The 25,826-nt window shown below is 40.5% G+C and overlaps 1 protein-coding gene across 2 annotated transcripts in view; it reads right to left on the bottom strand.

The window, feature by feature from the left end:
- Positions 1-16,209, bottom strand: part of KHDRBS3 (KH RNA binding domain containing, signal transduction associated 3) — a 90,708-nt gene extending 74,499 nt beyond the window's left edge. For both annotated transcript variants that reach the window (XR_013773615.1, XM_079300675.1), the window contains exon 1: positions 15,718-16,209. Coding sequence is in view for 1 of the 2 variants with exons in the window: in XM_079300675.1 (XP_079156801.1) it covers positions 15,718-15,805 (88 nt within the window). In the remaining variant the exon portion in view is untranslated. The remainder of the gene's footprint in view (positions 1-15,717) is intronic.
- Positions 16,210-25,826: the final 9,617 nt, after the last annotated feature.

Consider the following 25,826-nt stretch of genomic DNA (forward strand, 5'->3'; position numbering starts at 1 on the left):
CACATATTACACAGAATTTATGCATATTGCTATCACATTAAATTTTTTCCCAAATATTATGCTATTAAACTTATTCTCATGAAATTAGTTGAACCACATCACAGAATTGCAGAAGAAGATAAGACTCCTCTAGAAGCATTATAAAGCTTGAAAGTCCATCTTGTGGTCTCAATCCAGCTGCAAATCATAAGGAAAAGACCAAACATCTTTCAGCAGGCCAGTTTCTGCAGGAGAGCAGCCACATCTACAGCTGCAATAAATCTCTGTCTCTGTAGGATCACACACCCATCCATGCAGCACCTTCCCTGAGGAAGGTAATCTTCCAACTACTGGGGCATCCAAGAAGAGTTTTTTCCTTAAACTAGTATTTCTAGCATTCTCCTAATAGAACATTATTCATCTTTCCAAATTTAAGAAAAAATGAAACAGATCATGTTTTATGCCTGCAAAAATATCTGAAGTAACTATCAACCTATACTAGTAAGCTTTTGCTGAAAAACACCTTACAAAGCTAAAATACACTGCAGTTTTAGCAGCATTTATGGTATGGGTTTACTTGCCATAAGAAACAGCTCTGACTCAAAATCTTTCTCTAAAGAAAGTATCTTCATGTTTACCTTAAACAGAAGGAAGCGGTTCTTACTGAATAAATTGTATTTTTGGTTAGTAAATCTGTTTACTTTCTTTAGTAAAAAGTATTCTTAACAGTCCAAGATTCTTTCCAACAGACATAGTTATGGTATAGCTGTTAGAATCAGGAAAATTGCATGTTCTGTGCAACTTTTCAGCAGTCAAGACACTCCAAATTCATTTGTCTTACTAATTTGTTTTGAAGACAGTTTAAAATCAAATGCTTATATAGAAATCTAAAATACAATGCCTAACTTTTACTGCAGGCAAATTATGTTGCATAGTTATTTGATAAATTAACTTTATACATGCTACTGTTTTAGTTTTAATCCAGCTAATTTTAAAATACCTACTGTCACTGAACACAAATTTTTTCCAGTGATGTGAATGTATTTTCTTAGGAGAGTAATTCCTATATTCAATAGTTTAAACAGCAGGTTTCAGTATATTTCTACAGATTACACACTGAAAATCAACTACTACAAAGTGTCACAGGCACAAGACAGCTGACACCTTTAAGTGCAGTGGAACAATTCACAGCCTGGGAAGTTCACCTACATTCAAGGTGAGACAGCAAGAACAAAACTGGCCATATTTTAACAGTAGTGCTGGGAGCCTGCAAAAGCTGCTTCTAACCAGACACCTGGCCTGCCTGTCCCCCACCTGCCTTCACAACCCCATATATTCAAGTTTCTGCTCCTTCATCACTTCTGTCTGCCAAGAAACAATAAGAAAAGTGCCAACACAAACTACCTGAGGTGCCATTACCTCTTGATTCAGTGATGCTCAAATTGCTTTTATATGGGAAAGAAAATGTTGATGCTCCATTTTCCAAAAGTACAGAATGAAGTTATCTTCTAGGTGTGGCAGAGGACAAAGGGAATGCATTTGCAAAAAATACAGCAGCTTAAGAACTCTAGAGTCTTGGTACCTAAACGATGGACAGCTGAGACAGCAATAACCAGTTAATTAATGGGGGAGATTTTTCTATTGTTCCTTGCTACTAGAGAGAAACAAAGCAAAAAAGGGCATTTGGGAAGAAACTTAAACAGTTGCAATGGATACTTGTGCACCCAGGAAGAAGTCTTCCTAGAGAAACAGTCATGTGTAACTAAGTTTCACATCTCACTTCCCCATCTGGATTCCTTGACCTCAGAGCAAGTGCAGGAATGACACGTCCACTCACAGAACAACCATCTGAAAAGGCTGGAATGTGTTATTTTGCATAGACCCAAGAAATAAAGGTGCTCCACTGAACTGAAAAATCTGGCTGTCCACTAATACATCTGAAAAGAACATTTAACCACGGGGAATATAAGCTCTTCCTCGTGCAGACAGGAGAGACACATTCACAAATCCCTCTACTGAACCTGTCATGTGGGTTTAAAGACTCAATCATCAGTGTGTCACAGAGCCAGAAAATACCAGAAATGTTACAAAGAATTTTCGTTGATCATAAATGGAACTACAGTCCTGGATCCACTCTTTTTGCAGGAACCCTTTCCAAAGCAAGACACAACTCATTTAATAAGCTAGTACTCATGCTTGCTATAATTGTAACTAAAAATATGAACATAGCACTAAATTACCAGAAAGAGTTGGGAATGAGGAAAAGCTTTTTTTACTAAATTCATACAGCTTTTACTTTACCTTTGCATAACTATTGGCAGTAGCCCTTGACAAGAAGCATGAGATTAACTATGTAGGTGGCCAGGAGTATCTATTCTGTTTAATCTATTTTTCTGAAGGGACCATCTGCTCTTATTTCTTCATTTTGTGGCTTAGCTTGAAATTGCATTCACTATTCTGCTAGGATTTCAATTAGGTACATGTAAAATTTGTTTCATGTCAGGATGGCTGTCTTGAGGATGAAATACTGTAAGGGGAAAAGGTGTTATTACAAAAAGTTGATTGACTATAATTGATACAGCTCAAACAGCTAATTAGTCACCAATAAAATGAGAGAAAAATAATACTAACATTTGTTTTATTACAGCACAGCTTGACATCCATTACTAGCAGTATGCACAGCCATGTTTAAGGTACCAAACCTGAATAAAGGAACTATGTTTTCTGTGTTCCCTCCACTCAGCTCTTTTCCAATGACTCTGCAGAAAAACTTAAAATCTCAGCTTTGATAACAGTAATGAAACCTTTCCAAATGAGGAGCCAAAAAATACCTCATACAGATGCTGACAAGACATACCTACTTGATTAGCATCATTTGCACAGACTTAGAAAGAATGAATAGTTACTCCTAAAACACTTACTGAAATACAAGCTACAAGGTTGAGCTCTACCCAGTTACTACTCCAGTGAAATAATATAAAGTTAAAAAAAATATTCTGAAAGAACTGGAAAAAAATAAGCCTACAATTTTGCCTTATACTTTATCCAAAGAGGAAAGAAAAGTACTTTTGATTCAATTATTTCCTATCCATTTCACTGCTTTCCCCAGAAAAATGACCAAGCAGGCAGCTATCCAGCAAGCTGAGTACTTCAGCTATTGCCTAGAGTAAATAAATACTCAGCATCAGCCTCATGCAAGGCATCATAGCAAGCAGCCTCCCAGCCCAGGCAGTCATTGGAAGCTTTGGTCATTGCTTTGAACACATGAACAGGAATAAGGGATTGGTGCCTTCAGGACCTACAACCTACTCAGAGGCAGAAAATACATTATGTTAGCACAATGCTCAGCACACCACTGGAGTCTAAAGAAACTATGATCTACCAGTTAAGAAAGCAAGTCACATCCCTTTTCCACTGTCAGGGCATTAATCTAAAGGATAATTTGCTTAGAATTCTATATAGAGCTGATTCCACAGCCAGATACTTGCCACTTACGTGAATGAAACACACACCAGCATTTTTAATTAACCTTATCTTGAACTATTACTTAGGATTTCAAACAAGGCCTATTATTTCAGGTCTGCAAACTATATAAGTGCATCTATAAATAAATAATTAATTTATACCATTATGGTAATTTCCCTGTACTCTCCATTTAATCAGTTGATAATAAAGAAATATTCTGAGAACATGAAGTTTAAAAGCCTGGGAAAGTTTCTTTTAAAACATCAAATTGGACTGACAGCAGGCTTAGTAGTTCAAGCGTACATGAAGAAAACACCACAGGCCAAAGCTACTTCAGGTCACAGAAGGGTTTGGGGTGGAAGTGACCTTAAAAACCATCTAGTTCCATAGCCCCTGCCATGGGCAGGGACACCTTCCCCTGCTGCTCAGAGCCCCATCCAACCTGGCCTGGAACATCCCAAGGGATGGGGCTTCCATAGCTTCTCTGGCCAACCTGTGCCAGTGCCTAGCACACAGAGATGGATTTATTCCTCATATATAATCCAAATTTCTCTTCTTTTAGTTTAAAACCATGTTGCTTAGTTTAAAACCCATGTGTGACATGGTGCCATCCTCAGTACATAAAGTGAGGGGCAGAAAGAAGAGGGGGACATTCTGACTGGGAGGAATAAGGAAGGGGAGACTGTTCAAAGTGGAGGCGTTTGTATCCTGGAGCCACAGTCAGGTGTGATGGAATCTTGCCTTCCTGGAGATGGCACACCTGAAGTGGTGAATGGATTCCTTGTCTTCATTCACTTGTGTGAACAGCTTGTACCTTGCTTACCAAGGTAACCTATCTCAACCCAGAGTTCTGCAGTTTTCCCTCCTCCCATTCCCTCCCCATTGCCCGGCGGGGGAGGGAGGAGCGGCTGCGGGCTGGGGTTCCAGCGGGACAGGGACACACCTGCGCCTTGCGATGCAGAACAGGCAGAACAGCTCCGGCTGCCGAGCTGCTGCGCCGGGCCAACAGCGCTGGCAGCCCGCGCCCGACCCCGCTCTGCGAGGGGATCGCACCCGCTCCCGCTCCTCCCATCCCGCTCTCCCGAGGGGCTGACACGCGATCCCGGCATCACACCCGATCGCAGGAGCCCCGAGCACGACGCTCCCGACGGACTGGCGCCCGATCCCGGGAGCTCCGATTCCAGCCCTCCCGAGAGGCCAAACCCGATCCCGGTTCCCCCGCGGGGGAACACACCCGACCCCTCCAGCCCCACCCCGGCTCTCCCGGTGGGAATGATGATCCCACCCCGATCCCGGCAGTCCCGCGCCGCTGTCGCCTCCTCGTGGCACCGCTCGGCGCGGGCGGCACCGCTCCAGAAATAATTCCCGAAACGCTTTAAAACCCTCCCGAAATAGCTCCCCCAAAATGAAACATACACAAGGCCTTCAGTAATAACTATGCCTAATCATAATAGAATTGCCTGGCAAAGATGTATTCAAAAGCCTTTCTACATGAGCTACGTCGTCAGGAGCTCTGCATCACTACATGTATGATGCTTTATTAGAATCTTGTAGGAAAACCAATTGTGGAAGGCTTCTGCTCCTTCTAAAGTGTGCCCATATTAATAGTTCTTAATCGCCCAAGATCCTCAAATTCACAGGTGGCTGTGAAAGGCTGGAAAATTCTTCAGAGATAATTTATTCTCTGTCATGGTTTAACCCCAGCTGGCAGCTGAGCCCCACATAGGTGCTCCCTTCCCCCCAGAAGGATAGGAGAGAAAATTGCAAGGGTAAAATTAATAAACTTCACGGGTCGAGATAAAGACATTTTAATAGTAGGTGAAGCAAAAGTCATTCACATAAGCAAAGCAGAACAATTCATTCACCACTTGTCACAGCCAGGCAGGAGCTCAGGCATTCCTAGGAAAGCAGGGCTCCATCACATATAATGGTGACTTGGGAAAACAAACACCATTGCTCTAAACTTCCTCTCTTCCTTCTTCCCTCCAGCTTTATATGCTGGGCACGATGCCACATGGTCTGGAACATCTCCCGGGTCAGTTGGGGTCAGCTGTCCCAGCTGTGTCTTACCCCCCTCCTTGTTCCCCCAGCCTCCTCCCCAGTGGGGCGAGGAGCAGAAAGGCCCTTGAAGGGCAGAGAAGGCTTCTGTGTGAGCTCTGCTAAGCAGTAATGAAAACACCCCTGTGTTATCAACAGTGCTTTCACTATGAATACAAAACACAACCCCACACTGGCTACTAGAAACAAAAAATTAACCCCAGCCAAAACCACCACAACAACCCCCACAAGCACTTTATGACTACACTTACATCATTCCCAGCACTTGTTTCACATGGTATTAACAGCCTTCTGTGAAGGCTCAGGAGCCTGCAGAAACAAAAAGGTCTAAAGAACAGATACAGTAAGCCTCAAAAGCATGATAAATCTTTTGTTGTATGCTTTTATACAGTAGGCCAATAAAAACCTAATCATTTTTCCAGACCATGGATGCACAGTGTAATAAAAAGGTCAAGGGTATATGATAAGCAAAAAGAATCTTTAAGCCCAATCTGTGTAGCACAAGACAAATTGGACCACAAGAGTCTTTTCCAGTCCCTAAGATCTAGTATTAAAGGTGCTGAATTTCACCTTGCAGACTATCCAGCCCAGGATATTACTGGGATAACTCTACATAGGGGGCAAGTGTTAACTAGGGATAAAGGTATCTGCTGTGAATCTCCTCCAGACACACCAGGCTTCAATGGAGAAACTGAATCAACCATTAAGAACAAACTCTTTTGCTTTGAAAAACACCTCCAATTACCACAAAGATTTTGGGGAATCCTTTTAAGAAAGGCAGAAAACTGATGTGCGATCAAGTTCCTTCCAAATTAGAACTTCTCAAGCCTAAAATCATAGGCTGGAAATCACCATGAAGCAGCTGGATACTCAGTAAAGTTAAAAAATGCTTTGTGAACTTTCATGACTCTACAAATGGATCAAGAACATCATACTCTAAGTGTGATTCTATAACTGAGAAAAATCTGCTTTCCTTCAAGTTCATGAGGGGAGAGGGGGTACAGTTAAACACAAAAATCAAATCACCAAACAGACATGATGAACCACAATGCCTTTCACTTTCACAGAAGTGAGATTTATCATTTAGCATTAATCTGGAGGTGGGTAGAGAAGGAAAGGGTGATTTTTTTATTTCACTGTTTTACCCCATGGAGCTGTACCACTGTAGTCAGCACAGAGGACACCACAGCATTCCTGCTCAATAGCAGAAGAAAGGCAATAAAAATCTCCTTAACCCTCAAATACTGCAGATGTGATTGCAGGGAGCAGAAACTGAGCTTCTGACCAGGGACACACCAGGACTGGTACTTGACCACCTCTAGTTAATTAGGTCATGGATCAAAACAAACCAGTAACAAAAACCATTTTCCACTACCAGCCAACAGAAAAGGACACACAAGAGGAGGAATGATCACATTAAAAGCAGGTCTTCCATTTCTGCATCTGAAAATCACCATTTTTATCCCAAAGCAGTAGGAAAAATTGGCTGAAAAATATCTAAAACCTTTTGCTTTCAAACACATCTGCTTCCCAGAGTACTACTACTGAATGGTCTGAGGCAGTAAAAGGCTACAGACACATTTACTCTCCAAGCATTCAACAAAAGCAGCAGCAGGGAGTGGAGAAGCAATTTTGATTCATAGAATCACAGAATACCTTGAGTTGGAAGTGACCCACAAGGACTGAAGTCCAACTCCTGACTGCACAAAACCAGCTCAAGAATCCCATCCTGTGGCTGACAGCATTGTTCAAATGTTTCTTGGGCTGTGTCAGGCTTGGTGCTGTGACCACTTCCCTGGGGAACCTGTTCCAGTGCCCAACCCTCCTCTGGGTGTAGAATCTTCTCTCAGTATCCAACCTAAACCTCCCTGGAACAGCTTCAGGCCTTTTCCTCAGGTCCTGCCACTGGTCACCAAAGAGAAGAGAAGAGTGCCAGCCCCTCCTCCTGCCCTCATGGGGATGTTGTAACTGCAATGAGGTCTCCCCTCAGCCTCCTTCTCCAAGCTGAAGAGACCAAGTGCTCTCAGCCACATCTCAAATGGCTTCTCCTCCAGACTCTTCATCTTCATAGTCCTCCTTTGAACATCCTATAATAGTTTTATATCTTTCCTATATTGTGAGCTATATTGGGGTATCTGAAACTGCACAGTACTTAAGATATTTTCCTATATTCTTTATCTTGACCAAATGAAGGCATCTTCCTCAGACTATTTCTTTTGAACAATCCTGATAGATGATTAAATTCAAAGAAAATCAGTAAATCTTCAAAGGATTTGCAGCTTCAGGTTTTCACTGTCACTATATTATACCAAGATCAGCACAGCAGCAGTTGCTATAACAAATCTTCTGTTGGATCAAGTACAATGGGTTTACTGAAATGACTTCTAATCTTTTAGGTTTCCAATTACTTTGTCAACAAATTCTTCCTAGAAAATAAAGATCTAGAAAATAAAGATCTATAAAAGAACACCTATACAAGCCAAAAAAGTGAAAGATTTACCATCTACAAGAATTAAACTGACATTTTTTTGCTGCCTTGCAACTTTGTTGAAGTTGAGTTGCTACCTGCAGCCAAAAGTCTGATAAACACATCAAAATAAGAAATGAAAAGCATCCAGCAAATAGCAACTAGAGAATAGCAAGATGGAGAACAGAAAGGAAATCCATTCAACTGCCTAGTTGCTTAATAAGTTTACCTTGACAATAAAGTAAAATGCTGAAAAACAACAACACAACATAAAAGAAACATAAGCGATAAATATGAAAAAGGCGAGTTTAACCAAAGGAAAATTTTAAGACAGGATAAACACACAAAGAATAAAACATTCACTGCTCAGTTGTTGAGGTACAAAAATACATCAGTCAATCTAACAATACTTCTTCATGCTATCTCTCCAATTACTCTCTTCAATTCGCTCCTTGGCATAAACAACTGACCTACAGCTACTGTGCAGCCCAAATCATTGGCAGTTCAAAGAGCTTAACAATTTAGCAGGGATCAAGTGTCCATAAATGAAACTCATTTTGAAGCAAAAATCTATTGGTCCTTATATCTGGTTTAAGAGTTAATCATCCATTGCTAGAACTTTGTGCATTTTTTCATTTGTAGTTCTTGGCCAGACATTTCACCATTGGTTTAAAGGGGCTCTCGCAGCTTTATTCACTCCTGAAGGCTGCCAGGCTCTCAAAGCACCAAGTCAAAAATCACTTTCACACAGCAATCAGACTAGCCAGAGGCCTGCAGACCTTCTCAAGCTTGCAAAGCATTGTATTTTTTCCATGATTTCCTCAAAGATTAAGACATATGGACTTCTGTAACTGGAATGTCACGAGGAAATTAAATTCCCAAGTCCATATGCCCTTATGGCCTTAGCTTAAGGCCAGAAAGTTATTAATTTTCTAGCTAGTGTTACACTTAGGAAAAAAAATATAAAAATCACACCTGGCTAGAAATATAGGGCTCTAAAATAATTCCCAGAGTTACCACCATCCCTACCACACAGCTCCCATAGCATGGGCAAGACTTGCCTTCCCAGGACTGAGATAGAAGATAATGAAGGACAGGGCTTCTATACTGGGAAGGTGGAATGTCTTGATAAAGTGGGGTTGTCTATCTGAAAAACAGTATTAATAATGTAAACATTAAGCTTGCAAGATTCCTGCAGAGCTCAGCTAAGAGCAGTCAGTTAATTCACCATAAAATATTAGGTGTGTCAGTTACCAGTTAATCTATTTAAACATGCTTTTTACTGAACCCTGCTAGATACTAATTAAAAAGTCATGCAGTACCACACAGAATACTTTACAGATGCTTTTCAACTTTGACACCTGATTCTTTCAAACAAAACCCCATCCTAAATTCTTTTGTTTCCTTAATTATACTTGAGGGGAACAATGAGGGCAGACAGGTCATGTACACAAATTTTAAGTACATGTTATAAAAGTCAAACAAGCCACAGGCCGGAAGAACAGCACTGTGACCTTTCCGATTTCCCCAGTAAATAAGTACTCAGAAGGTTACAGTTTTAATTTGCATGGCTGGTGTCAAAAAGGATTGAAAGTGACAAACCATGTCAGCCTGCATTTGAAACCTTTGAATTCAATCTTCCTCATTGACTGCCAAAGTGAGTGTGCAAGTGAATTAGGAGTCAGCTTTACACTAACTGTGATCAGCGAGTGGCTCTCAGCTCAGTCAGGCTTCAGAACAGACGAGCCCAGGGGTGTACGAAGTGTGATTATCTTCAGCTGCATTTTGCAGAAACCCTGTTAACATGACTGGAATATCTGATAAACCACTTTCCCAGCCTTTTAAGAAAGCAAGATTGAAATCTAACTTTTAGGAAGCCCTCTGACTGTTCCAATACGGTTTCACTGCAGCAAAAGAGCAACCATAACAAAAATGTGAACTTCTGAAGTTTTACCAAATACAGATAGCTGAGATGAGAGAGACTCTGAAATATCCCTTCTGCCCTCCAAGGGTTACTACTTTTCATTCTGCTTCAAGAAAATAGAACCCAAGTCAGCCTTCCCTAGTTTGATGGTGCAACCATTACATCACATTTATTCCCCCTACTGTAATTTAAATTTCTCATTACACTTGGCCTGGAAAACATCCAATTCTACCAACATGTTTTGCTTAGACTGTTGTCTTCTATAATCAGACTAAAACCCAAAGAGCTTATTTCTGGCTAACCTCTAAGAAAGGCAACTAAAAGTGACCAGATGTCAGAAATAAATCTGAGGGGCACAAAATTTACTATATTTTATACAATATGATGAATAATTTTAAAACACCATCAGCTTTCTACAGCCATATCTCATTTTCAAAACACCTGTGACCTTCATGAAATGCTTTGAAATCCTAAAAGAGTAGGACACTCGAAGCAAGTATTGTTTCTGTGATTGCTACTATAATGACAAAAGAGGAGAGTCTGAGGTTACACCAGTGCATTCAACACTATTAGTGGCTGGGAATGAGCAGCACCATGTGTCTGTGATGTGCCATGAAACTTATCCACACAGCAAAGTGGATGCTTTAGTGGCAAACTGAATATTTACATTACAACATATGGATGTCACCATATATAATCACATTTATTTTTGATAAATTAAAGAAAAACACAAACTCTTGCATACTTAGATGGATTTATTGAACATTCTGCTGCTTTTGGCTGGGATAGAGTTAATTTTCTTCCTAGTGCCTGGTACAGTGCTGTGTTTCAGATTAAGTATGAGAGTTGACAAGAGTGATGTTTTGGTTGTTGCTAAGTAGTGCTTACTCTAAACCAAGGACTTTGCAGTGTCTCACACTCTGCTGGGGAGCAGGTGCACAAGAAGCCCAGAGGGAGCACGGCCAGGAGAGGTGACCTGAACTGGACAAAGGAATATTCCACAGCACAGGATGGATGCCCAGCATATAAACCGGGGGGAGTTGACTCAGAGCCACTGATTGCTGCTCAGGGACAGTCTAGGCACCAGTGAGCAGATGGGGAACAACTGTAGTATGGATCACTTGTTTCTCTTGGGTTTTATTCCTCTTTTTCATTTCCAGCATAATTATTACATTTTATTTTATTTCAGTCATTAAACCCACAAGTTGTATCATATTTCAATTCTCCCTAGATTCCACCGGAGGAAAGGGAACGAGTGGCTGCACAGTACCTTCCAACCAAGCTAAGCTGAAACCACGACAAAAATCAGCAACATATAAGGAACCATAACCTACTGTTAAGCTCCTACTTAAACCATTTCTACAAAGCCATCTCTGCTGAGAAAAAAAATTAGACCACTAATATCCTCCACAAAGCAGCAAGTACTGTTGTAAGGCTGAACAGGGTTTGGACCCTGGTGGACACATCTGTACAAATCTGGACCTTGTGTGTGCGCACCAGCTAAAAACTTTATTTAGTTGCTCTGTTTTGCTGTTCAGTTATTTCTGCATATTTTGCTGTTCCTTCACATGCTTCTTTCACATGCTAGCTGTTTTTGTGTATTTCTTAGTTTAGATCAGTGCTTACAACAGGTGCACGGCATGAGATAATTTTAGGATTTTTTTGGTAATTTGTTTGAAACCACCCAAGGCTGCTGAAACATCAGCTAGGCTAAATCAGGAGAGAAGTTGAAAACATCAAACACCAAGATTAGAAGATTCAAGATAGCAGGGGGTGGCAAAAATTTTGAAGACCATCATTTACGGACTTTCGGGGGGTTGAAGGGGTGGACCAATATCTTAAAATTACCAATTGTAAAGTGTGTTCCCATGTGGGTGACGGTTCTAGAAATGTATAATTGGGGCGAATTGTAAACAATAAATTGGCTTCTGCAAAATCATATTGATTTGCTGTCCAGAAGTCCATTTTGTTCCTGCAAAGTACATTCCCTCACACTCCCTTCTCCCTGATACTTAGGGAGGGTACAGCTCTGATTATTGAATCCCAAGCAAAATTTGACACGAGATACAGCAAGGTCCTGCTGATCACCACCAGACATGTGGCTCACACAGTTAGCACATACAGCCATCTCCTGATAGGAAGGCTTGGTATTCCTCTACATCTTCTCATTGATGTTACCTCAAAGCAGCTAAAATGAGCTTGCAAGGAAGAATTTCAGAGGTCCAGCATGCTCAAGAGAGCTGTTTTTCAGCAATGGTAGCAGCCCAAACTTTCATTATAGACACATTTAATTATCTACACAAACCAAACAACTGCCAAGCACCCATGCTCATGTCTCCCGTTAGAAATGTGTCTGGTATCCCCATGTTTTATTTACAGTTAGCTCCTTCCATCTGCAGTTTCACATACTTCATTCAACATTCAAACTGCTCATCTTGAATCACTACTATAAATAAATATGAAAGAAGGTAAAGTAACTTTTCACTCAGATCTTTCAGTATTTTTAGAGCATCACTCGTGAGCCAAGTCATGACAATCAACACTACACTTGCACATTTACCAACATTTACATACAACCACAACTGCAAAGTCAGCCTATAAAATAAGGCTTGATTTCACAACTACCATCACTCCCATAGACAAATATTTTTCAGATTTCACATAAAAATAAGCACATGAGAGTTGAAAATAGGAAAAATACAAATGTACTAAGCTCTTTCTTCATCATAGAATCTCATCTTTCCCAAGGTTCTTCATTTACTAAACTTACTATAAGCTAATAACTGGACAATATGTTCCAGCTCCCATTGGTACCAGCTGCAAATTAATCCTATTACCATGGTCATCTTACTCCACATGCAAATAAGTCTACTTCCAATCTATAGCATGTTTAATAGTTTACAGGCAAAAAAAAAAATAGTCCCTTTTTTAGAATGGCTTAATGTTGAAGTAAACAAATATATCATCATAATTAGAACAGGGGATAAAGTCTAGTCTCCTGGAAAAGACTCCCCCTGCACTAAAATTTAAGCAGCAGCTGACAGGGACTGTTTAAAACAAAAATTAAGCAATAGGTATTGTATTTGTATCCCAAGGAGACAGGGCATCAAATCCTTGAACAGAGCTCTCAACAAGAAAAATCAGGACCTACTATGCAGGAACATTGAAGGGTACTGGTATTTGATTTTAGTGCTTTCAAAACAAGGTTTTGAGGCAGAGAAATTTCTGTCATATCTTAATTCAGAAAGACAGATTAGTAATACTGCCCACAAAAATATTCTTACAGAAGCTTAGTTATTTCCACATTATTCTTTAACCAAAATGCTACCCAGGAACTTGAAGCAGGTCAAGCTCCATTTTTTAAAATTTAAAATTATGTAATTTGTGTTCACACAAATTATAATGTGTAATTATAAGCATAATATGCAAATTTATCCACTTCCATTGACATCTATAATTACCAGATTTCAGAAGCCTAGACCCAGGATTTTCCCTAGAAACCAGATTTCAATAAGACTGGAAATTTGTTAGCAATTTGGCTCTTCTGTCTAAGCAGTAAACACACCTGAACTACTTCAGCATCTCAAAAGGATTCTGCTATATCCACACAACTCTTACCAATTAGTCTTGAGTTTCTGAAGAAAGACAGCTGATGTACAGTATTTCAATTTAAGTAAATAGATAGCAAATTTAATACCACTAAGACACCAAAATGCTATTACATAATTAAGCTGGTTATTTAAAGCACTTAAGCCCCTTGCTAAGACATTCTCACAGAAACCCAAAAGAAACCAAACTTGGAAACCTGTTTCATTCTAAACTTAAAAGATAAACAAATCCAGTTAAGAAATTAGACAGGCTATTTCATTTGCTAATATAGAAAGTACTCAGTGGACCTGGCACACAAAATCCAAGCCAGAACCATTATATATATTTCCACTAATAACTGTCATTCATTTAAGTGCATAGAATTATTTACAATTGAGAAGAAAAACCAATCTCTGATAAAGTTAGTGTCATGGCAGTATGGGTTTGTAAAACATGCCCTCCTGAAGTCTTATTTCCCACCTGGATTATACAGTCACTTCATTTTATCTGGCTCTTTGGTAATTCTACAATTAAATTATCTATTTTACATAGACATGATATAAATTTTCATTTTAAACTACAGTTAACCAGTTGATAACTCACCTTCAATCTCTTTTTCCCATCTCTAACATGAGAAACACTTCAGCTATAATCCAAGAATTCACTTTCAAAGTAAACAGAATCAAGACAATCTAGATTACAGAGGTTGGATGCACATTCATCTACATTTTTTCACTGACAATATATTTTCGGTAGCTGAATGTATACATGCAGATTCCATGATGAAAGGCAAAAGTTTCAGTCCTCCAATTTATCATTTCAATGAGAGCCTCAAAAAATATCAAACTCAGTCAAAAGGACTGAGTTACTTCCTTTAACACTGTTTAAAAAATAGTAAATTGCATACATACAATAGTAAATTGCATACTCCCTGTAGTAATATACACATGCAAAAAAGATCTTTCACTACTTGGAGAGGAATTTCAATAATTTGTAGCCATCAAGTTTAATTTTTAAAAGTTTGGTTTTTTTTCCTTTAAAGCAAACACAGCAATTAGCTGGGTTTTTAAACATAAGTCTCCTTTTCCCACAATCAGAGACATTTTTACAGATTCAATGTTTGGAAAAATAGGCAAAACATTAACCACACATGGATCTTCAATTCACACAGCATATGCATTCCACAGCTGAAACTGTGTCAGCTACCCCTAACTCCAGAGTATTTCAGAAAACAGTAATTTCCCTTCTGATTCCGAGGCAGGCATTCACATCTACTACACACCAAAACCTACAGTGCATTAGAAGAACCCATATCAACTTAAACTTGTTCCTGTTATAGGATGTAAAGTACACCAAGCACGGCTTTTTAATCACTGCAATCGAAGCCCAAATCATTTTGGCTGTCACTATGTTTGGTGTATTAGAGGATCAGTTCATCTCTTGAGCATCCTGAGCACTAAATCAAGCATTTGCCTCTCCAGAGCTCAACTTGAAAGTCACCTGCCAATTATACAGTACCTCCAAATGTACATTAAATCATACTTTAATTCACACAGAATGACTTTTATAGTCAGTGTTGCATCACTGAAACAGAAAGCTAGCACTTTAAAGCACATCTGACGTGACATGCAGAAGGGGAGGGAGCAATTTATTATCTGGAGTTATATAATTGCAAAACAAAATATGCTTTATATTTTTTAAAGGTTTACTAAAATAAATCGTTGGTTCCTTAGAATCTTAGCCGCAGATCCCAAAGTTTCTAGGAAAGGCCATGGGCAGTGGGCTCGTTCTTAAGACGGCTCACACGCATGTAAACAATCGGCCGCTCATTGTTCGGAAACGCGGTAAAATAGGAAAACCTGCTGGTGTTTTAATTGACGAGCAGAGCTCAGCGGACTCAGCCGTCCTACACAGCCCTTCATTTTGGAATAATGCACAACTCGAGCAGCGAGCGATGGCAGAGAAAGCCCGGGTTGAGAGGAGCCGTGCGGGCACCCAGGAGCGCGGAGCGCGGGCGATGCCGCCCGGCGGGGAACGGGAAGGCGCCGGCAGGCGAACACCGCAAACCCGCCAAGCGGAGCACGGCAAGGGTGAGCTCCTCGCCGAGGAGCCCGTCAGGAGCCTGAACGAACCCCTCCAAGCGGTGCAAAAGCCGAGGGTGAGCCTCCGGCTGAGCTCTCTCCGGCCCGTCCCCACCGCGGGACGAGGCGCCCCGCTCCGCCCCGCCGCCCCTCACCTTGGTTGACCAGGCGCAAGGCGTGGGTGAAGGACGGGTCCAGCGAGTCCTTCTCCGCCATCAGCTCGGGCAGGTACTTCTCGTCCATGGCAGCGGCGGCGGCCCGGAGCGGCAGCGGAGCCGGGGCGCCGGGTGCGCCCGCCGGGAAGGAGCGGGTCCGAGTCCCAGGCGGCGGTAAATCCTCGGAGGCAGCGCTTCCCCCTGGCCGCCTCCCGCCCGGGGCTGCGGGGACGCATCCAGAAGGAAGCGCCGCAAGCCCCCGGCCAGGAGCGGGGAGAAAAGGGGCGCGGGCTGAGGGGACGCCCCCCCTCAGCGGTTAAGCGGCACGGACAAACCACTCTGCGGAAGCGCACGAGGAGGAAAGACGGGAAAGAGACGCGCCCCGGGCGCCGCTGACCCAAGCAAAACGGGGGGCGCGCACACAATGAAAGAGGGATTGTTGCGCTGCGCACAGAAAAAACAACACAGCCGGCGACACTGCGCCCAGTGAGCAGGGTGAAAAGCGCCGCACACGTTTATATACCGCCCCAGGCCACGCCCCCTGGCGGGCCTTAGCCCCGCCCAGGAGCCGTGCCCCGCCCCGGCTCCTTCTAATGGGCGGGGACAGCAGGGCCCCACAAGTGTCACCGCCTTGCTTAAGTGGAGGTTTCTATTGGATGGCGTGGCCTGTCAGTCAGAGGCGAGCCGCAGCTTCTCATTGGTCGCTGCTGCTGGCCCCGCCTCCCCGCGGTCGGTGAGGGGCCGGCTGAGGGAGCGCCCCAGAGCGGCTCGGCGCCGGGAGCGGAGCGGGAGCGGGGCTGTGCGCGGAAAGCGAGAATCGTAGAGCCCCTCAGACCCTCCCGACACACGAGTGCCCTCCCCGGGCTATAGGATCTGTGAGAAGGGTCGGGGATCCAGAACAGCGTCCTTTCCGTCTTAGTCAGATGCTACGGGGAAAGGCAGATCTTGTGTTGAAAAGAGTGTAAACTCGATTTTATTTTCTCTCCTCTAAACAGCAGTATCCTCTCTCCAGCGTTCTGTACTTGCGCCTCTAATAATACAAACCGCTTTATAAATAGCAGCCAGAAACCCGTATTGCTCATGAGTTGCCCAGATGTGCAGCTGTAAGGGGGTTCGGGATTTCACCCTGTTCTAAAACAGGAAAGAGAAACAAAGTTTAAAAAACCTTGCTTTGAGGCTTTACATCGCTTCCTTATTAGTCCTGAGGTGTCTCATCAATGAATCTTGGGTGACAAGCCCGGGGGAAGCCAGACCAGCTCTTCTCTGTCACACAGCACAAGGGCAAAGCAGAGGAAAATTACTAAATCACTGAAGCCAAACCCATAAAGCAGCATTTTAAATCAACATTTACTGGGAAAGCCGATAAGAAACTTTGATGTTCTACACTTAAAAGACCACTGAAAATATTCTTATATCTGTGAATTGAATAACCATACATTTACTTTTGTATTTCATGAAGAAAAAAAGTCTGTGATGGATACTCATATCCTTACAATACAGGGAGGAAAAACGCTCTGAAAAGGTAAACCAGCATGAGAAATGCTCACTCAGAGCTTGGAAGCAGAGGTTAAAGCTCCCTTCTCAGAACTGCAAGGGCTCTTTCACCCTGAAAACCAAAATACTATATTTTAAGGTATCTGATTCCTTGTTGTATTTCACAGGTTTCAATAACCCATGAAATAATGTCTGAAGCATACTTGATTTACACTCTCTCTACAACCATTCCAAATAAATCTTGATGCAGAACAAACAGAAAAAAATTTGCAAAGTTCTATTTAAAAAATTCTTTTGCATGACATCAAGCTCAATTGATACAACTAAAGCATACTAGCAGCTGGAAGAAGTTGAATTAAAACAAATGGGTTTTTTTTTTTCAACTTTCCATATACGTCTTCTATATAAAAGCACTGAAATGCAGCCATCTGTTGTGAAACAGGCAGGCACATACAACTCTGACACAGAACAATATGTAGGAGTGTAATCTTTCTTGGGTGACCTGGAGCAAAAAAATCTCTATTTTGCCAGTTAAGTCTAAACGTATTTAAAGTCGAACTAAAACATGCAGGACCTCACACAGAAAGGCGGCTTTGTTACTACAAATTGTGTAAAATACAATGAACCTTTCTTGGAAAGAGTCATATTCTCCCTGGTAACTGATTAAATAAACATTTGATGTTTCAAGAAACCACAGTATTTCTTCCCAAATTATACCAATTCCCTCTGGCTTTCAATAGAGAAAGACTTACTGGAAGTCTGAAGCCTTGGTTGTCCCAAGTCTGTAATAATACAGGAATTATAAAATTATCCACTTTGTACCCTGTTGTTCAAACTCAAACCTGCACCTAACAAGTGCAGGATATTGTTTTCTCCAATGAAATTCACTAGGATGCAATAAAATAAGACGAGGGAAGAAAGGTTGGGGAATTATGAGCCTTGGGCCCTAGAAAGCAGCCCAGGATGTGGTTAGCTGGGGAAAGCCTGCTGAGCATCACTTTTACTGCCCAGGAAAGGCAGGAAACACCATCTTCTAAGGATTGATTGCTTTCTTACTGCTGAAATCTATGCAAAGCTTGAAAAGCAGCCTGCTCAAGGAGCTGCCTGGTAAGTATTAGCTGTAGGATTCATGAATGTTGAAAAGCCATGAGTTCAAACTTTTAAAACTCGTTACTGAAATGTTTTCCCTCTAACCATTCACATCTGCTTTGCTGTTAAATGCATGTGGTAGTCTCAGGAAGTTAGTTTGGTGGGTGGGTGTCAGTCAGGAACCATGTCAGACTAATATCCATTGCTCCTTTTTAAGCACCAGTTATCTGACCTGACAGTGTGCCTGCCTATCCATGAGCTAAAGTTGTAGGTGCCAAAATTAATATTCATATGTGCTAGAAGCATTAGGATGTGTTGGTATCTTCACTCTCAGGAATGAAATTCACTTTCTTGTACCAACAGGATGTGAAAGGACCATGTGTAAAGGGGCAGAAACTGAGCTGTGCCCTCTCTCTGGAATATGGATTCTGTACACAATTACCCATTTATATTTTCATTATTTGTTGGATTAGCATAACAAGCAGTGATTATAAGCAGTAATTTCACTGTTAAGTCTTTGTTCCCAATATTGCAAGTACAACTAAGTATTTGTCATTTTCATGCAATCTTTGAATGCTTTGGGTTTGGAAGGGTCATCTAGTCCAACTCTGTTCCTGCAATGAGCAGGGACATCTCCAACTAGCTCAGGTTGCTCAGAGCCCCATCAAAACTGACCTTAGTTATTTTCAAGGGTGGGACGTCTATCACCTCTGTGGGCATACTGGTCTAGTGTTTCACCACACTCATTGTAAAGAATTTCTTATAAGCCCCCTTTAAGTACCAAAATGCTGCCGTAAGGTCTCCCCGGAGCTGTCACCCATGCAGGCTGAACTGTCCCAACTCACTCAGCCTGTCTTCACAGGGAAGGTGTTCCAGACCTCTGACCATCTTTGTGGTCACCTCTGGACCTGCTCCAAGAGATCCATATCCTTCCTGTCCTGAGGAGCCCAGAGCTGGATGCAGCACTGCAGCTGGGGTGTGATGAGAGCAGAGCAGAGGGGCAGATTCTCCTGTCTCACTGCGCTTTGGGTGCAGCCCAGGACAGGCTTGGCTTTGTGGGATACACACCACAGTAAGTGGCAGCTTGGTGTGATCATTGCATAGATGGAACACTTGTCACAGGAGAAAAACCAGAATGGACAGTAATTTAGGCAAAATCAACCTTGTGGTTGGGATTTACTACAAGGTGCCCGATCAAGGGGAGCCTGTAGACAGAGTATCCTCACTCCAGATGCAGAAGGCACTGCACTCACAGGCTGTCACCATGCTGAGGTCATTTCCAATTCTGTGCTAGACTTTCATGCCTCTAATGTAGTTCTTGCCTCTGATTAAATCCCGGGTTCTTTATTTAAATCTCAGACCACAACAGGCTGTTACAGAATCATTATTTGTTTGAGACTTCAACTTGCTAAACTTCACACAGCTGAAGACCTGTAGAAGCAGGGTCTGTTTGGGGAAATAGTTTGTCACAAACACCACATTTAGTGATTGATGTGACTCACCACAGTTCTGGCTAGCATGTTGCTGAGTGGGTTCTGGCTTCCTTAATATTACAGTGTGTGACTTGCCAATTTCTATCAGGCATCACGAAAGTACCATTGCACTCCTTTCTCCAATATGGCTTTTTTCCTTCTTCCTTCTTTCTTCTTTTTTTTTTTTTTTTTTTTTTTTTTTTTTTTTTTTTTTTTTTTTTTTAAGATTGCATGTGTTTTAAAATATGAAAAAAATAAAAGAGTGTACTTTCCTATCAAAACATCCATGACAAATTGTTTTCAAAAGCTTTTCTCTAAAAATTCATATCTTTCTCTTTTATACCTTTTGCCTCAGTTCAAAGTTCAGGCTTTTTTTGGACCTAATTAAGGTAATCAGCCAAGTTAAGGTAGAACACAGTACATAGAATGTATGAGACCTGTAGAGCAAAACAATTACATCATCTGAAGCAGGCAAATTTTATCAATTCACTTTACTTTCTTTCTTTCTATATTGTGAAGCCTAACACACTGTATCAGAACAGTCTCTCCAATTTCTAGTGCAGTAATTGAGTCAATACTTTGCAGTGAGCTCACCACCTTTGTCATTATATTCCAGTATGCCATCTTCTGAAGAGTTTTTTCCTTTCCTCTAGATATTTTGCTAATGGCAGTTGTAGCAGTGCTGATAGTCCTGGAGCTGCACACATGTGCCTTGGTCATATGATGTGCCTGTAAGCATCTTGATGAACTTAGTATTCTCTGCTCTGGAGCATTTTGCCACATTAATAGGGTCTTTTCTAATCTTGTTTTGAATAAGGTGCAATGATTTTGCAGCCTGTTATTTGTTTTGTACAAGTATTTGTTAAAAATCTAGATTTTGTCATTTTCTATTACGTACTTGCTAGTACACATTTCCTATAGTTCTAAGGATGCAAAAGATATCATTATCATGGCAAAAACCTTTTTCTAGATATTCTCTTACTCTTGTGTCATATTTGAATATAAATACTTTTTTTTTTTTTAGTACTCCTTTCTTGATCTTATGCTGTAGCCATAAAGGAATGTTGTACTATTGCTAAATTCCTCTGCTAGGAGCTTTTGCAAAATTGCATGCTCTTTAATTTCCTATATTCCCATCTACTACTCTTACAAAAGTGGTTTGCTTTGAGCACTTTGTGACTGCCTTCTCTGATGCTGGGACAATCAATGTGTATTACAAACCTTGATGCATCTGGTCCTCCCACATAGCTCTTTTATTGCTCTGAACGTGGGTGATGCCAAATCCAGTATATCCTTATCTCTGTTATACCTGTCCTCTTCCTGCTTTCATATCTTTTAGCACATTGTGTTGTGTGCTAATGAATGTTCTCCTTTGTTATTAGGACAGCTTTTTACAGGGTGAAATTGTTTGTTGCTAATTTTTTTTCTTTTTATATTCAATCCATTAAAAGCTTGTCTCTCACAGACTGTCTTTCCTAACTACCAAGGCTTCATCAGCCATAAGTTATCCATTGTCTTGGTAAGACTGTGATGTGTCTCCCAACATTTATCTTTGTATGGTGATGTTTTCTTTAAAAAGAAACAGAACTCGATTCAAAATTGCAATCTGTGTTATCCTGTCTGCTTGCATGAGTTTACTGGATACTTGAGCTTTGAAAATATCAGTGTCTTTTTCCTTGTTACCTTGTGGAACCGAGGTGAAGAGTATTAGCTACTCCAACCGTGGAATAAATCTGCTGCATTAATATCCTCTATATACCACTATTTTCTGCAATATTTCATTTCAGTTTTACCCATGGCCTATTTCTTTCATTATTCTGCATGAAAATCACAGTTTCTTTTCTTCTGATAATATATCAGAAAATAACATTGTTCAGACTGCTCAGATCCTCAGAGAGTCAGAGTAAACTGAAGTTATTATATAATAGAGGGCATTTGGTGATGGTGGTTTATTGCATTTTCTTTTATACTTTAACTCTACACAGTAATAATAAAGCAGTCTTATAAAAAGCATTTCTTAAGCTTCTCTTAAGAAGAAGGAGTGATAGTAGTAAAATGTCCATTTTTCTCTTGGAATAAAAAATCTTATTTAAAAAGCTGGAGGTGAGCCAGAGCACAGTTCATGAAAACTTCACAATGTTGAGACCAGAGTGGATATAAAAGTGATGCTGCTCTTGAGTGACCTTCAAGAGCCTCCATACTTGAAGTGAGATTATGAAGGAAAGCAGCAGCTGTAGGAGACTCCCAAAGGAAACAATGGGGGCAGGGGGAGGGAATTAAAAAAAAAAAAAAAAAAAGGCATAAAACATTTTCTGTTTGGCAATGGAACCATGGGCCTTCTGTACCTTCTACAAGGCAACAGGTGAAAGAGGAACTCACCTTGTAAGACAGCAAGACTCAGCACACGTCCAGATCAGTCTGTGAAACGTGGATTTTATACCTGCACCCTCTGTCAGGATTCAGTGGAAGGATCAAGCAGTGCAGAATGTTCTCAGCATCTTGTTCTTGGTATCTTTTGTGATGCAAAGAGTTAAGGAACAGAAAGGGAATCATCAGCCTTTGCTATCAGAGGTTTGCTCAGCTCACCAGCAGTTGCTGAGAAGGCTGTTAAGTTTTTACGTCCAGCTCCAAATGATGTCATTTGATTTATAACACAAAATAGGTCTGTTTTCTAAGGCTAATTCTCTCAACCCACCTATCAGTATCATCTCCACAATGTGGGGATGTGTTGATGTGACTGTTGCATGTGTATCTCATTGCTTAATTTTTTAGTATTATAAAGTCAGGTAGATGATACATGCAAAACAATTGTTTTTGAAAATTTTTCAGCTGCATACACAATGGTAATTATTAATAAATTTTAAAAATACTTTGGATAGGTAGGCAGATTTTTGTCACATTCTATATTTATGAATTTTGTCTCACAAGAAATCTGTTCCTTAAATCTGTCACATAAGTTTAGATTAATTTCTCTTGAAACTTCTAATCATTGTGTTTTGGTCCTACATTTTGAAATAAAATGTTTTCTTACTTAACTTTACTATAAATTTTTGCAGTAAGCAAAATATGTATTATATATTTAAGTTAGTAGTTCCTTAGCTTTAGACATTATATAAACAGAATTCTAGAATCACAGAATATTTGGAGTTGGAAGGGACCCAGAGGATTCATTGAGCCCAGCTCCTGATGCTGCACCCCAAGAAAAGTTGGCACTGCAAGATACTGCAGGAAGAGTTGGGAGAGCTGTTGCTTTGGGGGATGTTAGAGGAAATATGGCTGTGAGGAGAGAAGTCACTGGGAAAACAAAACAAAACAAACAAAAACCCAACAAAACCCCCAAACACCTGTTAAACTGTGCCTGAGAATTCAATGCGTGGCAATGGCCTGATTTCAGATTTTTAATTTAGGACTCAAATGGAAAGAAAATAGTCCTGACTGTAGGTTCATAAGTATCACAGCACTTCTATGTATTAAGTTTTCACAAAATGAGGGAAAGTAAGAAGCAGGACAATTTCATTATAGCAGGACTATTGCATTATAGATCAATGTATGAAGTGAAATGTTAAGGCAAAAATACTTCTTTGCTTTCCTGCTGGAATATTTTTATTCGATGCAGTGTCCCTCCCTCACCCCATCATTTCCCCTCATAATTTGGGATTCTGACTTAATGCAGTTATGAGACTTATATTGAGAAATATATTTTTGTCAAAATAAGTTACTAAAAATCAATAGTTTGAATTTTATTCATGCACTGCCTGATTTTGGCAGTGAACAGCTGCAAACGTAAACTCAGGTAAGAACTGCTTAGTAAGACTTAAAGTGTACCCAGGCACACACTTCCTTAAAAATAATACATCAGTTGTCTAATATCTCAATTCTGAGTCTTATTTAGGGGCCTTTACATAGTTTATTGTCTTTTTTCAAATTAGTGGTGGATTAGAACATAATATTTCCCAAGGAAAACACTTTTGTTTTCTTAAGGAAACTGTTAAGTTTTATTGACTTTTGAAGAGTTTTGCCTCTTACAGAGTCCAAGCAAAAGTGCAGTGCTTGAAAAGTAGAGTATGAATGGGTGTTTGAAATTACCTTGAGAAGCTAATGACGTCTTTATAGCATTAGTATTTGGTAATTGATGCCTTAGTCCTAAAATCTCTACTTTGCTGCTCCAGCAAGTCCCAAAAATTAGCATAACAATCCTAAAGAACAAATGGGTCCCTTGCTGTAAGTTTCTCTGCTACTGATTTTTTCATTCATTACTGTGATTTTTTTTCCTGGTGTTCTGCCACAAATCTCCTGTTCCCATGATACTATATGCAGTTAAAATTATCTCATCTTGGATTTGTTTTTCAATAAACAGAATGTGTTACACAAATGTGTCATATTCATGGCTGTATATAAAACAAATACTATGCTCTAAATGACACAAATAATTAGATTTTTAATATCCATTACTGTTTGCTGGTTTTATTTTTTTTTAGTCTTGATTGCTTATAGCTATAGGTATTATAATGTGATTTCTTATGTTCTATATTACATTATATTTCCACAGCAGAATTAGGAAACAATACTAAAAATATCCAATGCTAAGTATAAACAGATACATTTCTATTCCTTTTTTCTGATATCACAGAAATAGAACAGCTATAATTTTATACTAGTAACAGAACTAATTTCAGTAAAAACCACGTCAGGTAGCCTGGGACAAATTAAAGCATAAAAGTGAGAATGTGTGAAAGAAGCATGCTTTCATTTCAAGATTTATGGTATTTATCTACAACAGTGTTGAAGTCTTGCTGGTTTTCAATATGGAAGACTATTCAAATGTCCTTAACACAACAGGTTAGTGGTCAAGTGCAGCTTTATAAAACATTGCTTTGCCAGATGCTGTTGTCCTTTATATGCAGGAAAACATCAACATGGGTATTTTTTTTCTTGACAGCACAAACAGCACAATGTTACAGCAAGCTGCATGATACAGAACCAAAGCAAATGAGAGTGAAACAGGCCCCCAAGGTCATCTAATGCAACAGTGTGCCCAAGGAAGGAGTCCAGGAACACTAATATCTGCTGAGCTGCCTTGTCAAAACTTGGGTTCAGGGTCCCCAGTGACAGCCTTCCCTTGCACCTTCAGACACCTCCTTTGGTGTAAAGCACTGGGGGCTGTGAGTACACCAGGAGAGAGCTGCAGGACCTGACCTTCTGCCCCAAAGCTGCCAGATAATAAAGTTTATCCCACTTGTTCAGGTAATTCAGGGTGATTTTATGCATCCTGCATATTGCTTGGTAATATTCACCCAACCTAAAGATTGGGAACAATTACGTAATACTTTTCAAACCTAAGTATCTATAGAAGTGCCCAGTTACCCTTTCAAACAAAAGATAAGAGCCTAAATTTACCTCCCACTATAGTACCTCCCACTATATATGGAAATTATTTTCTGTGGTATTATTATGCTAAATTCTTTAGACCTAAACTTCTGATCGAGTCTGAGGCTAAGTTTGACAAGGGTGCCCACTCTTAACTTTGGGAATCAACAGGAGGATCTCCGTTACCTGTTGCATCCCTTACTCTTTTCCCTCCTTGCCCATCTGTGTCCCTGGTCTCAGTAAAAGGCTCTGTAGGTTACTCCTCCATTTTTATTTGTGGCTTTTATTTGAATAGTAAGTATTAGAGTGAACCTTGCCATCAAACTTTTTCATGCTTTTGCAAATTTATATCAAACCTGCTTTTGCTGATCCCTTGCTGGTGATTCTTTAAGCAACCTGAACCACTCATTTGTGGCAGCAGCAGCTAGTTTTTCCTTATTTACACTGAGCTCTCAACTTCTGTTTTCTTTTGGGGCTTTGTTTGGTTTGGTATGGGTTTTTTATTAAAGAAAATAAACCCATACATCATTTTGTACTGATTACTTTTATCCTGATCTGCTGACACAGCAGGAGTTTTTACTGGAATAATTTCTTACCTGGGTTAAAAAAAGCCATCAGCGTCCATCCTTAAAACCACAAAACTCTAAGGCCTCACACACAGCTGCTGCTATTTATAATGTGTTTCTT

Source organism: Erithacus rubecula, assembly GCF_903797595.1.
Source record: "Erithacus rubecula genome assembly, chromosome: 3".
NCBI lineage: Eukaryota > Metazoa > Chordata > Aves > Passeriformes > Muscicapidae > Erithacus > Erithacus rubecula.